The sequence below is a fragment of the Vidua macroura genome, chromosome 18, assembly GCF_024509145.1.
Source record: "Vidua macroura isolate BioBank_ID:100142 chromosome 18, ASM2450914v1, whole genome shotgun sequence".
NCBI classification, from domain to species: Eukaryota; Metazoa; Chordata; class Aves; order Passeriformes; family Viduidae; genus Vidua; species Vidua macroura.
The window spans coordinates 8,078,459-8,092,239 of NC_071588.1; the positions used below are offsets into that span (position 1 = coordinate 8,078,459).

General features: G+C 40.0%; 1 protein-coding gene across 1 annotated transcript in view; it reads left to right on the top strand.

The window, feature by feature from the left end:
* The window catches only part of PPIL2 (peptidylprolyl isomerase like 2), a 67,813-nt gene that overhangs the window by 10,288 nt on the left and 43,744 nt on the right, over positions 1–13,781 (top strand). Inside the window, exons 6-8 of the mRNA XM_053994112.1 lie at positions 4,473–4,524; positions 6,641–6,732; positions 8,183–8,272. Of these exons, the coding sequence (XP_053850087.1) occupies positions 4,473–4,524; positions 6,641–6,732; positions 8,183–8,272 (234 nt within the window). The remainder of the gene's footprint in view (positions 1–4,472; positions 4,525–6,640; positions 6,733–8,182; positions 8,273–13,781) is intronic.

Here is a 13,781-nt window from a genome sequence, read left to right on the forward strand (position 1 = left end):
AGTATTTGTTCTGGCTTTCTCTTCTGCTTGAGGTAACTCTGTGTGTCTTGTTTAGGTGGGATGAAAAGCTATCAAATGGCCATGACAGCTGTGAATGATTTTTGACCTCATATTATCAGCCAGTTCAGATGTGACACATTAATTATTCCCCATGTATAGTGTTGGTCCTGGTTGGACCCTAGGCACTACCAGAGCCCCTCTCTCACTGCCTTCCACAACTGGACAGGGGAGAGAAAATGTCACTGGGGGTTCATGGCTTGAGATAAAGGCCAAGAGAGATTTTCTTCCTAGATAAGTTATCCCAGCTGCCTTACCACCATTTCTGATTGTCCCAGCCTGTGCCAGCAGCATGTCCATCCTGGAGCCAGCTGGACACATCGGAAGCTTCCAGCAGCTTCTCACAGAAGCCACCCCTGTAACCCCCACTACCAAAATCTGGCCACACAACCCCAATACCAGCTTCCCTGGATTTTTGTGTGTTCCTGACAGAGGCCGTTCAGTGTGTCTGATCAGGGGGTCCAATCCCCAAGTGCTGAACATTTGAACACTTACTCAGTCGCTGTTGGTAGGGTGGGAAGGTCTGTCTTTACTAAACACCGCTCTTGCCGCACGTCACCAGCTCTGCCCATGTGTGGGTAGAGAATCAGTGGAGCCCTTTTTGGTTGCTTTTCAGGCTGGTGCGTATCCAACAGGGTCAGAGCCTTATTAACAAGAAGAACGTGCAGCCACAGACCAAAGAGATTCAGCGAGTGTAACTAATTGATGCATGGGGATTGTAGGTCATATCTGCATGAGACACCCAGCGATGACAGAGAATGATTTAATTGGAAACAATCGGCGTGCTCCATCCACGAGCTGCCACAGTGCCCCACTGACCTCCGTGGCGTCATCACCTCTGCCCGGGTATCAATAAAGGATGCTGCCCTTTGGGATCCCGCAGGAGCCAGTGCTGTCAGCTGACAGCTGAGAGCGCTGGGGCGGTGGGGCTGCTCGCTGCCACAGGAAAGTAGGTCATGGCCAAAAGTAGCCTTGGCTGCCTTTGTGGAAGTGTGCCTGTGAGAAAGGAGTCAGCTGAGAAAAGAGCTCGCACGGTTTTGCACTTGTTTTTTTTTTAGCCCTTCCTTGCTGTGGAGCAGCTGGCACTACGTGCCATGAAATGCGTCTGCTTTCCAGTATTTCTGCATAAAATATTTTTAGAAGGGAATATGCGGCTCTTATTTCTGCTTAAGGGAAGTGGCAGATGCTTGTGGTCTTTTCATTGTCATTAGGAATTTAGAATTTAATTAGATCAAGTGTTTTTAATAAACACTTTTTTTTCCTCTTGCTTTCTTAACTGGAGCGTGGCTGAAACTGGATGGTGGGTGTGTATCAGGGAAACTCAGGTTGAAAATAGTTGTGAACTTGAGCTGTGTATGCAATATTTGTTCTCTCTTAAGCATTATTAATAATAAAAAATACATGAAAAGGAGTACTTAAACTCATTTTAGGATTCATTCACTCCTGCTGTCTCTTCCTGTGAAGATCGGTGCCCGTTTGTGGCATAACGGTCATTTCCATGGCAACAAACTGTGTGATGGTGCTTGGAAAGCTTTGACTTTTGATGGAGAATAAATAAAAGGAGATTCACCCACATGCAAGATAATCCTGTCTTCATGTGAAATGAAGAACTTAAGAGGAAAAAAATTATATTAGACAATTTGCCTATATCATGTCCTATTATACTTTCCTGGGGAATGTGTGGGTGTTTCAAAACCGAACCTCCTGGAAGTCATGGTTGTGGACTCCCTCCTCTGTGGCTGCTCTGTGTGCAGTTGGCAGATCCTGTAGCCTGGTTTTGGGCATTGAGCAATCCTTTGTAGCACATCATCATCTGGTTTTGCTGTTCTGAGGCTTCAAAGATTTCCTTTGGCAAAATACTAAATCCCCTCTTGCCTTGCTGTGCAAGCTGAAGGAGCTGCTCCAAAGGGCATGAGTTGACATGCCAAGGTCACTTCTTCAAGAGAGGCCTGATAGAAGGCCAGCCTGTGGCAATAAAAGTTTGTAATATTCATACAGCACTTCACTACAGACTTCTCACTCTAAGCAGTACTTCAACTCCTGTATGACAGTCACTGTTTTTTTATTTATTGTTGACATAAGACTGTGTAAGTGCTGGTCTCTGTGGGGAGCAGATCCAGCATGAGCAGCTGATGCACCATGAGTAACTGAGGCTGAAAAATAACCTTTTTTCATATTATGGAAAGATATGACCTGAAATACCATACTGTTTCCCTGGGCACGGAGTGAAAGTCCGAGGACTTGACAGCATTTCTAACAATACATCATAGGTTGACAGATGAAAAGTGCACTGCAGCTTTTGCTACCTTTAAAGTCTGCACAGCAGTTTAGGCTGTCTTTTCTGCATAATTTCTGTCAAGGTATAAATATGAATCTTCAATCATGCTGAACTGTTTCTTATGGAACTATTTCCATTTTTCTTTAAAGATGTTCATGTGTTTTGAGCATAGCTAAGATCTGCCAGGAGGATAATTTAAGGACCTTTCTTGAAATTATCAATGTTTACAGTGGTTGTATTTCTAAAGAAGCTTTTTCTGAAACATAATTTTTGGGCAGTTGCACAACATGTGCACAGATGGATGCTGCTTTGTGTTAATAGTTGTTTAGGTTGAGCAGATCTGTCCAGGATCAGATGTTCATTTTGGCAACTCTGCAGTTCCCCTATTACTTCTTTGATAAAATTGTTCTTGCAAGAGGATAAATAAATAAATAAAGCTCTGCATTCACTTAGTAATTTCAGACTGCCATTTGCTGCCATTGCCTTTGCTGTCCTTCTTTGTACCCCAGCAGTGGGCAGATATTGGAGTGGTTTGGGTAGGTTTTTTTTGAGAATGCACTTAAGGAAAAGCAGTGATACTGGTCTTCTATCACATAACTAAATATAACCAAACCTGGCCTCTTTTTTCCCTTCACATCTTATTCCTACTAGCTCTCATTGCCCTTCCTGCTAATAAATTAGAGAGATTGTTACCTTTCTGGCAGCAAATGAGCCTGCCAGTTGGTTGAGAGCAATTTGAGAAGCACCTTCCTATAAATGAATGAGTCCAGCTGTCATAACATGTACTCTGTAAACCAAGAATATGAATTTTGATTAGGCACAGAAAGCCCACTAACTTAGTTTCACACTTTATTGTTTTTTGCCATAATGATTGAAGTGGCAGTGTTGGCACCAGGGCTGGCAGATCTCCACTTGTAGCTGTCTGGGTTATAAAAACCTCCCTAATCTCTTCAGGTGCGTATTTTGAGAAGAGAACCAATTGTTTCTTTTAAAAGGCCTGTGCTGTGTGTGCTTTTAAGGATCCATTTGGCTGTGAAACTGTCTCTGACAGCTGATACAATCAAAGGCTTTGTTTTTTAGAAGTCTCAGATCCTGACTCAGCCTTGCAGCTTGTTTCATCTCCAGCTGGGTGCCACAGTCAAGCACTACCTGACCATCCTGCTGGGCTGTGCTGATGAGATCACCCAGGTTGTGATGTGCCCTGTCTTGCCAGTGATGTACCCAAATCCCACACTGATCCCATGGAATGACTGGAGGCCTGGCATGTTACTGAAGGCTCACTGTTATTTTGGGGTGTGTGCTGCTTCCATGTCTTAGGGAAGGCTGCAGGACAGGAGCAGCCTGATTGTCCAGAAATGTTTACCAGCCCATCAGCTCTGCTCTTCCCATGTCAGAAAACCCTTCCAGAGAGAGGGCAGCAGAAAAATGCCATAGACATGCTTCTGATGAAGTGTGGGAGAACAGGAGTAGCTTAGTTTGCAGTGTCCTCTCTAGGGCTGGAGAACATTATCCCAGCCTTGGCTGTCACCTCAGTTCCCTGTTCAGTGGAATTGTTACCTGGGGGTTAAGTGGCTGAAAATCCCTCCTGGGACTCCCTTTGTTACCCCAAGTGCCTCTCCAGAGAACTTGTGCCTCTGTTTCTCTTTATTATTGCTGGCTGTCATGTGAGTTCTGCTGCATATTTCCTAGGTAAAAGGAAAATTACAGTTATTTCAGAAAAGGCATCAAGCTTGATTGCCAAAATGGCTTGCTGGCTTTATGACTTTGATCAGAAGCCCCTGCTGAACTGTCCTTTCTGGTCAGTGGCAATGATCTTTGCCTCTTAGCTTTTCATGCCAACTCCCCTTTCAGTCTATGCTGAGAATTGTGCAACTCCTTGAACTGATTCCCCATGGTTAGCACTGTCCTGAGTCAAATATAGCCCTGTAAAAAACATATCCCAGTTCTCAGGCTCCCTGAGCCTTGTTTTTGTGGGCTGTGACTTGAATTCCCAGGGTTCTGATAATTCAGACAACCTGCAATATATTATTAATAAATTATGTACCATTGAAGTCCTAACAATGATGCTACAGTTTCCTTTTATTTCCATGGTTACATTCTGTTGTGATTAATCTTTTTAATGCTTTATTTTCTTTAGAAACTAGATGCCAAATCACTTATAAAGCTGAATTTTGCTAAAAACAGTGAAGGTAAGTGCAGTCATTTTCTGTGGTGGTGCTTTGTTGGGTTATTTTCCTTAATAAGTGCTTTAATAAATTCTGGTTTGTCTTACTCATAGTGAACTTGAGTAGTTTGTGTTCTCTACCATTTTTTTTGGAGTAGAATAATTGCTTCTTGTGAGTGATATGTTTACCTTCAAAGTTCCATTTCTGTTTTTCTTTACACTGGGGAGCTGTAAATTATTCAGCAATTTCACTTTACTATAGCTGCTACGGCACTAAGGTACTATTTACTTTAAGGAAAGAATCAGAAAAAGTGAAATTTCTGTAATGTTATCTTATTTCCAACTTGCCTGTGGCAATATTTGCTGTTCACTTGGTTTTGAACAGCTTTTTGTTTATAAAAGGGATTAGACTTAAATAAACACGTGGGACTTTATGAATAGAAGCACACAAGACAGCTGCCTCAAGTTTTATTTTGCAAGCTATAAAATCAGCCTCCTAAGAGAGCATGGTAGGAGCAAAAGAGGAGAGTAGAGATGAATTCATCTTCTACAAAGCAGATAATGATTTCTTTGAAATGAAAATGGCTAGGATTAGGTGGGAATAAAATTCTGGAGTGTCTGTCTCCTTATCTTACCAAAATCTATGGATTACAAGTTATTTTCTGTAGCTGATGGATTTCTTCTGTGCCTTGTTTTCCATCTGTCTCAAGAGCAGGGTGTTAAAATTTGATCAATAGTCAGTGTGGCCAAGGCTTTCCCTAAAGAAATCCAGCTCACAATGCTGGAGTGGAATGACAACAGCCACAGAAGAAGCCTTTTCCTTAAAAAGGTTAATTCTGTGTCATTAACCAATCAAGGGAAAATGCAACAAAAGACAAAAATTAAGTGTTGCATTTCTGTCAGTGAACTTTTCTCTAAATCATAATGTGGAATGGTTGTAGGATCTTCTCTGTTCACACATAAATGTGATATAAATGATCCTTGGGCCTTGCAGTTTCTCACATTTAGAGATCACTTATGAGTTGAGTACTTTCCATCCAGATCAACATGTGTGTGCCCTCAGCAGTTTTGCTTTTCCTAGGACTGAGAATAGGGTGACTTGTTCTTTTTTATAAAGCTGGAATGAGGCCTCACATTTTACCAGTGTGTTTCTGTATCCATCAGCTGGGCACTTGCAAAAATGCCTTTCTTGAGTTTCAGTCCCTTGTGGCAATGGCTTTCCTTCAGCCCTGGTGGCATTAACAAAAGTGTCCTCAGCTTTGACTTGTGCAGGGGGGCAGAGCTGCCTCTGGGTGCACAGTGAGGGGTTGGTCTCTGCAGGTGTTTGCTTCCCTGTCCCCGCAGGTGCTGTGAGCAGCCTGTTCTGGCCTCCCTGCTGGTTTTGATTTTCAAATGGTAATTAGGAAGAAAAGAACTAAATAGGCCCAACTTATTTAAAAAATCTCACCCAAACCCCCAGGTCTAGCAAACTGATCAAGTATTAATAACTTTCTTCTAACTGCTTTCTGCTGAGATTATCCAGACATTTTTCTTTTTCCTCCTACATTGCCTCCCATCAGTTTGCTTGCTGTTGACTTGCTTAATATTTATGCTGACCCTCCTGGGAAAATTCACAGCTTGATGAGAGCAGAAGCTGGGTTCCTTACTGAGTAACGTGTTCAGATTTAATGGCATTCTCCTTGCCACATTTGAATACAAAATGCTCTCCTCCTCTTGTGTACTTTTCTGTGGGCAATAAGCTAAACTTTTATTCCTGGGAACAAGAGTGATACAGAGCACTGGACACGTTACAAGGTTCATGTTATCAATAGATCTTTGATTACAACAGTAACAATTATATGGTGGTATTTCATAAATATCAAGCAAGTTGGACAAAGTTCTGAGTTAGGAAATTGAAGGCAATAGATTTCAAAACTGCATTTTCCTTGCTTGTTTTATAGCTCTCTTTGCTGTTACTTTTTCTAGTACTTTCTCTGTCACTGGAGAATCAAAATGTTATTAAAACACCATTAAGTACCCACTGAAGTTACACTTTATATTAAAAATTAATGTAAATAGCATCCACAGAGATCAGAGAAATTAGCTGTTTCAAAACAGTTACAGGTCTTCGTGTGAAATGTATGCTTTTTTCCCTCTGTCAGGCAAGTACCACTGTCCAGTGCTGTTTACTGTATTTACCAATAACTCCCATATTGTGGCCATCAAGACTACTGGAAATGTGTTTGCCTATGAGGTAGGTTCTCTGTTGCATTTCATTATTAATATTTTGTACTTGATGTATTTCAGTCAAAATCACAAAATGTTTTAGAAAGACAAGTAAATTTTATTCTTGTTTTACAGCCAAGGAAGTTAAGGGATGGGATATAGACTGACTTCATAGATCGTTGTCCAACTTTAGCCTTCAAAATAGGAACAACTTTAGAATATGAATTAAATAGTATTTCTAAAACCTTTTCTTAAGTTAATCTGCATGTACTGAATCTTGTGTTTCAAAATGAGTAGCTTTTATATGCTTCTCAGTTGAAATAAGAGACAAATTTTCTGTTGTCTTCTTTCTGATACAATATCATCACAAAAACATTGCCTCATTTCTATTCATTCAGTGAGTAAAAAAGAGCATTTTAGCTGGAGCTGGGGGAATAGGAGAAAGAATGCCTTAATGGACACTTAAACTGCATTTTATTCATGTTTTGTGAACATTTATGTAAGCCCAAGTGGAATTTTAATTGTGACTTCTTTGCATAGTCCTTACTGTAAAAGCAAGATTTATTAATTTTTACAGTAGCAAATAAATCCTTCAATTAATGAATCCATATCCAATGTTGTAAAAAGTCTGAACACTGGAACATCTTTTTGAATTCTGATGGGATAATCAGATACTGAGGGAGGAACAGGCTGAAACCATTGCAATCAAGGAGAAAAGGTTGGATTCATCATGGTTTTGAAAACTTGCTCTGATGTAGTAGAGCTGTCCTCACCTGTGACAGCAGTCTAGATCAGGTTAAAATAGAAAATATTTTCTGTTCTTTCTGCAAGCAGCATGGGGTTAACAGGCAAGGATGAGATTAAGAGTGGTCTTTGTTAAATCCTGGTCAGTGCTGCAGAACTCTTGCTCTCTTTGCTGCAATTTGCAATACTGGGCTTCCTGAATGGGCTCTGCCAGGAGGGTTTGTGCCCCTTGTGGTACCACATGAATTAATTGCAGTTACTGGTTTGTTATAAGCATGGAATTAATTTATGGCCTTCTGGAGGTACTGGGACATTATCTCTTCCATCTGAGAACCACAGAGGACATTTGGGTAAATAAGATAGATTCAGAGGTCTTTTGCAGGTAAGAGCTTAGAAAGCTGAAAGCAAGATATTTTTTTAAATTTTGGCAGTACTTTTATGATTAATTTGGTTGAATGATGGACATAACTACGGAATGGAGACTGCAAAGTTTGTCTTAGAAAAATAACCCAGCAAACCACACAAAACTGTCAAGTTTTGTAGGGATGAGAGACAAAAGCTTCTCATTTGTTAAAGCCCACATTGAAAATCTTGCAGCTGCCAGTTGAGAATGAGGGTGAAATTGTTTTCTTTATGATTTGGTGTTCAACATTTTATTGATATCACCTATTTACTTGTAATTTTTCCACCTAAGAATGAGATTTTGGTATCTGTGTCTTTTGCCTGGCTGTTAGGCAGTTGAGCAGCTGAACATAAAACCAAAGAGCTACAAGGATCTCCTGACAGATGAGCCCTTCACTCGGCAAGACATCGTCACGCTGCAGGTGAACTTTTCTCTCTGTTACACCTTATCCCATCCAGGGGTTTATTTTGCAGAGGGTGAAATGCTGCTGTGTACACTGTTCTAGCAGGAAACTAGAGTAACTGAACAGAGAAACTTCGCTGTATTTTCTTTGTTATCCAGATAAGCCACAAAGATTCCATGTGACACAATCTGGATGAGTAGTAACATGATCTGTGGTATCAAAACAATATTTAGAATGTAAAGTATTTAAGCTTTTAGGAACTTGACATGTTATATTAAGACTGAAGTGGCTTGTCCATCTTACTCTTCCAAAGATGTATAAAAGAGTCAAAAGTTCAGAAAAATATTTTCCATGCAATGTTTCTCTAAATGTAAAGTAAGGCAGCAAACCAGAGGACTTTTTCTAATTGCTTGTTTGGAATGTTTTGCTTCTTGATAGATATCAGTTTTGGTTCTTTGCAGATTTTAAGAAAATTAAAACTTAAATTAAAAGACCATTGCGCATTTTACAGTGTAAAAGATAGTTATTTACAGATGAAGTTTAGTATCAAAAGATCTAAAACTTTTGTTTAAAAGTAGGTACTTTTAAGCTTGCATAATTTCAAAATAGGGGAAAAAAAGATTCCTTGATCATTATTATTGAAATCATGAGTTAGTATGCATCTCATGAACACTTAATTGCCACTAGCCAAGACCAATACAGTCTAATTCAAATAGTCATTTCATTTCATGTCTAAATTTAAATAAAGTGTAACCCTTCTTCTCTACTCCCCAGTGCTTAACACCATGTTTTTAAATATTTTTTCCTCTGTTCCTTTGGGCTTGTTGGTGTTCAAGCTAATGCAACAAAGTAAAATGTTTTTATTCCAATGGATGCAAAAAATACAGCTTTTTTTCTGATTGAAAGCTCCCAACAGAATGTTATTTCTGTGTAACTGCATGGTTGCTAATGGATTTGGAAAAGTAAAAAAAGACATGTGTCTAAAAATATGTCTGTGCACCCATATGGAAAACCAAGTTATTTTGAACAAACAATTGAAATGTGCAGTCACTAAAAATATTTTGGTATGTTTTGTAGGGTTGGAACTGAATGTATGTATCAAGAGTGTGTTCTTGTTACTTGCCTAGCTTTGATTTTTCACAGCTGTTCTAGTCCTCTAAATCTCAAAGTGCAACATCTAAAAATTTAGTCGTTCCCTATGTGAATTTTTATCAGTATTTTTCATCTTCATTCTTGACATGTTGGGTTTCTGTCTTGCTTGGAGGAATATGTCTAATATGAAACTAAGTAGATTCTGATAATTGTGCGGTCCAAGGTCACAGCCACAGCCCTGCACCTCTCCCAGCTCCATTCAGGGTGGCATTCATAATGTGTGAGTAGATTTGATTCTCTTAAGCAAACAGTTCATTGTGGATTGGTGTTAATTTCTGCAGCGTACAGTCTTGTGCTACACTCTTCTTAAATAAGTTTAGAAATAGCAAAGACATCCCCATCTTGGGATTGGACTGCAAGAGATTTGACCATCTGAATGCTGTTGACCAGATAAAGTTCGACCTTTTACCAGATCAGTTTTAATTTTTTTTTTTTTCAGAATTATTTTTAACAGTCCAAAATGGCTTCAGGCTGTTGAAGGAGAAGAGCCATTGACTGCTCTGCACAACACCCACTGCAAACTTGCACGTAGAGCTTGATTTGTCCTATTCAAAATCTGCCCTACCCTGACTTGCTTTGTTGAGGCCAGGATTCAACCTGAAGTGGCATGACTAGCCTGGGTTTTAGAATTGCTTAAGTAGATGTGGTAGAGAAATGAGTTGTTATTTTCTCACATTGTTTTCTTCATATAAATTATTGAAAGACAGACCGACATCTCCTCTACAAGCTCTCTTGTTGACAACACTGCAGGCGGCGTGGTGGCTTCAGGCTTCACACTGCCAAGCTCCACCACCTGTGGCTCTGTTTCTTAGCCAGGGTTCATGACTGCAATCTGTTGTGTTTCAGAGCTCTACCCCAGTTCCTCCTTCTCTTAAAAACCTTTCAGTTCTGTATTGAAATTTATCACTTTGTTGTTTTCTCGTTTCCCCATGTAAATTGAGTGCAGTGGTATCCAAGAGTGCTGGAATTGAGACTGAGTTGATATCACTGACCCTGCTGTTTGGCAAAAAAAGTAGCTATAAAGGAAGTTGCTATAAAAAACATTCTTTGCTTTGCAAATAACAGCTGAATAGGGCTGTCTGTAATAGCTGTGTTTAGCAATAGAAAATAGCATTTCCAGAGGCTGACTCTGAATGTCCTAGGAAACAGAGGGGGTACCTGTGTTTGGTAGTGAAATACAACATGATAAGTAGAAAATATGAATGATGGATGTTTACATATTATTTGTAGGATCTCATTTTTCCTTATTGATACATAAAGGACAATCCTACATCTGCTGGATTTTACCAGAATAGTAATTGACCTCAAACTTGGCTTCTCTCTCCTAATATATATAATTAAAAACAAAACAAGAAAGATTTGCTCTTTTCAGAGGAGGCAGAATTGCATAATATGCTTTTCCTGTTCTTGGTGCTAAACATAATTCAAACACGAGTCGTAATCCACCCTGTTATCTTTTCTGCTGAGCACTATCTCATCTGATGGGTTTGAATTTAGTAGTAGTTATTTATGTGCTATTTACTTGCTAAAAAGGACAACTTTTTTTTTTTTTATTCAAAACTAAAAAAAGCAGAATCACAACTTCAATTGTTAATAATACTGTGTTAGGTCTATGATATGCTTCTCTTTGTAAAGGAATCTGCAGTGCTTCCTACATGTATTCCATATGCAGAAATTACTTTTTCCCCTGTTGAAATGCAAATGTCCTGGGGTGGAGCATGGCAGTTTTTCATCAGCATATGGCCATATTATCCAGCCAGTCAGGGCAGGAGGTAAAGAGTAATACCATATCCTGGTGTGCAAGATGCATTAGCAGTACTGGAATGGGGTTATTGAGGCAGAAGATGTCATGGATCTAGTTTAGGATTTTGCTGATGATGACAGAAATGCACATGACATTATTCCATATGATACCCTTCCTACATACAGCACTCCTAGTATGACTGGGTTTTTAGACTGTAGCTCTTTACACTAAAGTTTAATTTTCCTTGTCTTAGCTTTGTGAGCTTGATACAAACTCAAGTTAAGCTTTCCATCTTCTGCAGTGCAGGTCTTATATTTTTCAAAGTTTCTCCCTCCTTATCATTATTTCAAATAATTTTTCTCCCAACTGTACTGGTTCATGTCTCTTTTAAATGGAATTTGCTGTTGTATGTTGTCTATGTTTCTCAACTTTCAACCTACTTATATTCTTTTCCTTGATGATCAGCTCAGCCTAACTCAGCATCCCTTGAAAATGTCATGAATGTGTTCCCAGCTGACAGACAACTCAAGTACTGTAAGATTAATTAGTTACTCTTAATGGGTAAGGCAGGATGTACAGTGCCTGGGGACAGGGTGTCTGTAATGGAAAAGCTGATATTGTTAACACTTGTTTGCAGTGTTCTTACCTCCCTCTTCTGCTTGCCATTTTGGTACATTACTGTTCATCATTTCAATTGGTTCACCATTTTTGCAATTGTTTCAAGGTAGGATTGAGCAAAGCTTTTGAAATAATAGTGTATTAGACCTCAATTTAGATCTAGGTAATTCTTCCAGTCCTATGTTTTACAGGTTTTTAGCTAGTATTCAGTCTAAATGTTTAACCTAATTTGAAATTATCTTCCAAGTAAATTTTTGGGGCATTTACTGCTAGATCTCAATGTCTACTGTCAAATATTTATGAGAAAATCTGGTAGAAATTATTATTAATTAGTGTGAATGTAAATTCCATGTGTGTTTCCGCCTATATTATGCAAATCATTCTCTGTGTAATGATGTGGAACTTAATGGCAAGCACATAAATACCTGTCTTCTGAATTCCCTCTTATAAGACCAGGGCAGGCTGAAGCAAGTGTCTGCCCCAGCTCAAGCTGGAGAGAGGGGCAGAGTCAGGTAGTGCTTTGCTGCACACAGTGGTGACCTTCCCATCCCAGCAAGTGTGAGATGTCCTGAGGAGAGCAAAGTAAGAATGCTGAAATACCCAGCTTTCACATCCCATTTGATAGCACCCTGTCCATTTATCATCCTCCACTGTGGATCTATTCACAAACAAGAGACAAACTTCAGTTTGTGAGGATACAGCAGAAATTACTCCTTCTCTGGAAACTCTTCGAAGCTATTGCTGAGCTGTGTGCTGGCAGGGGATGTAATCAGAAATGTGGCTGTGCTCAGTGGCAGTGCTGCAGGTGACGCAGAGGCACATGTGGGGGTTCCTCCTTGCCTAAGGAATTGCAATAAAGCCCCTGCCCTGCTGTGCCAGGGGTAGCAGGCACAGTGCTCTGGTGGCAGCCTGCAGAGAGCCTTCCCTGGTAGGTGCAGGCTGACAAATGCATCTTTGCACTGCAGAAATGGAGGGAGAAGAGAAGAAAACACCACATCTGGGTAAATGTTAACAGGTTTGCTGCTGTTAAAGGGAAAAAAGCCTCATACTGTTATGTACTTCCTTATGTCAGCTTTATTGTTTCTATATAACCTAATCAGTTGTGGACAAGACATGGCTCCTGACAAGCTGTTAAACACCGCTGACATTTGTGGCAGGAAGCACAGCTAATGAGCAGAACTGGAGGTAGCTGAGCTGCACACTGTTAATTGATATTTCACTCCTCAGCTATTCCTCATTTGCTCTTTGTGTGACAGAAGGTCAGAGCAGATTTCCTCACGGTTGTGGGTGAGGTCTCTGTGAGGGAGAATCCTGCACCAATGGACGTGCAGAGTAGAGGGTAAAGAAGTGGGACATGGTCAGCATATGAGGCTGACAGTCCTGAGCATAATTAGGGATGCGGCATGGCCAACCAAATGGTGAGAGAAATCAGAAGTCAAAGAAATCACACAGTCTAAACCTGCTGGTTTTAACCTGCTTTTTGGGGCCTCTATGTGGTGCATAAGATTAACAGTTCAAGCTGTTTCCTTAAGTAGGTAAAACCAGAAAATGACTGGAATAAAACAAGTGGAATAAAACTTGAGATTACCTGTTTTCAGAACTCAGCTTTCAGGAAAACTTTAAATGTGAGATTTTTAATAGTGATGATAGTTATCAATCCTTTGAAGTCTATATCTGTGCTAGTAATTTGCTAAACTAAAGTTTATGGTTTGTAACCTTAATAAGAAAAACCCTGAGACTGCCAGCTATGGTGTTTTGTGTACGTATTTTTAAACATGCTAAGACAAGCAAAAGTAGGCCATGGTTCATCTTCCTTTCTGGTTTCTGTGCACTTACACAGAACTTATTTCTATAGGTCTTTGGGCTCCCGGCCTTAATCTTGACAGGATTGGGAACATCCCCGTGAGTCCAGCCTTTCTCTGACCAGGAGAGGCAATTAACTCATTAGAGCTTGACCCTTTGACAATGTGAGTGTGTCTGTCTGCCCATGTCTGTGGCATCTTGTTTGGACTG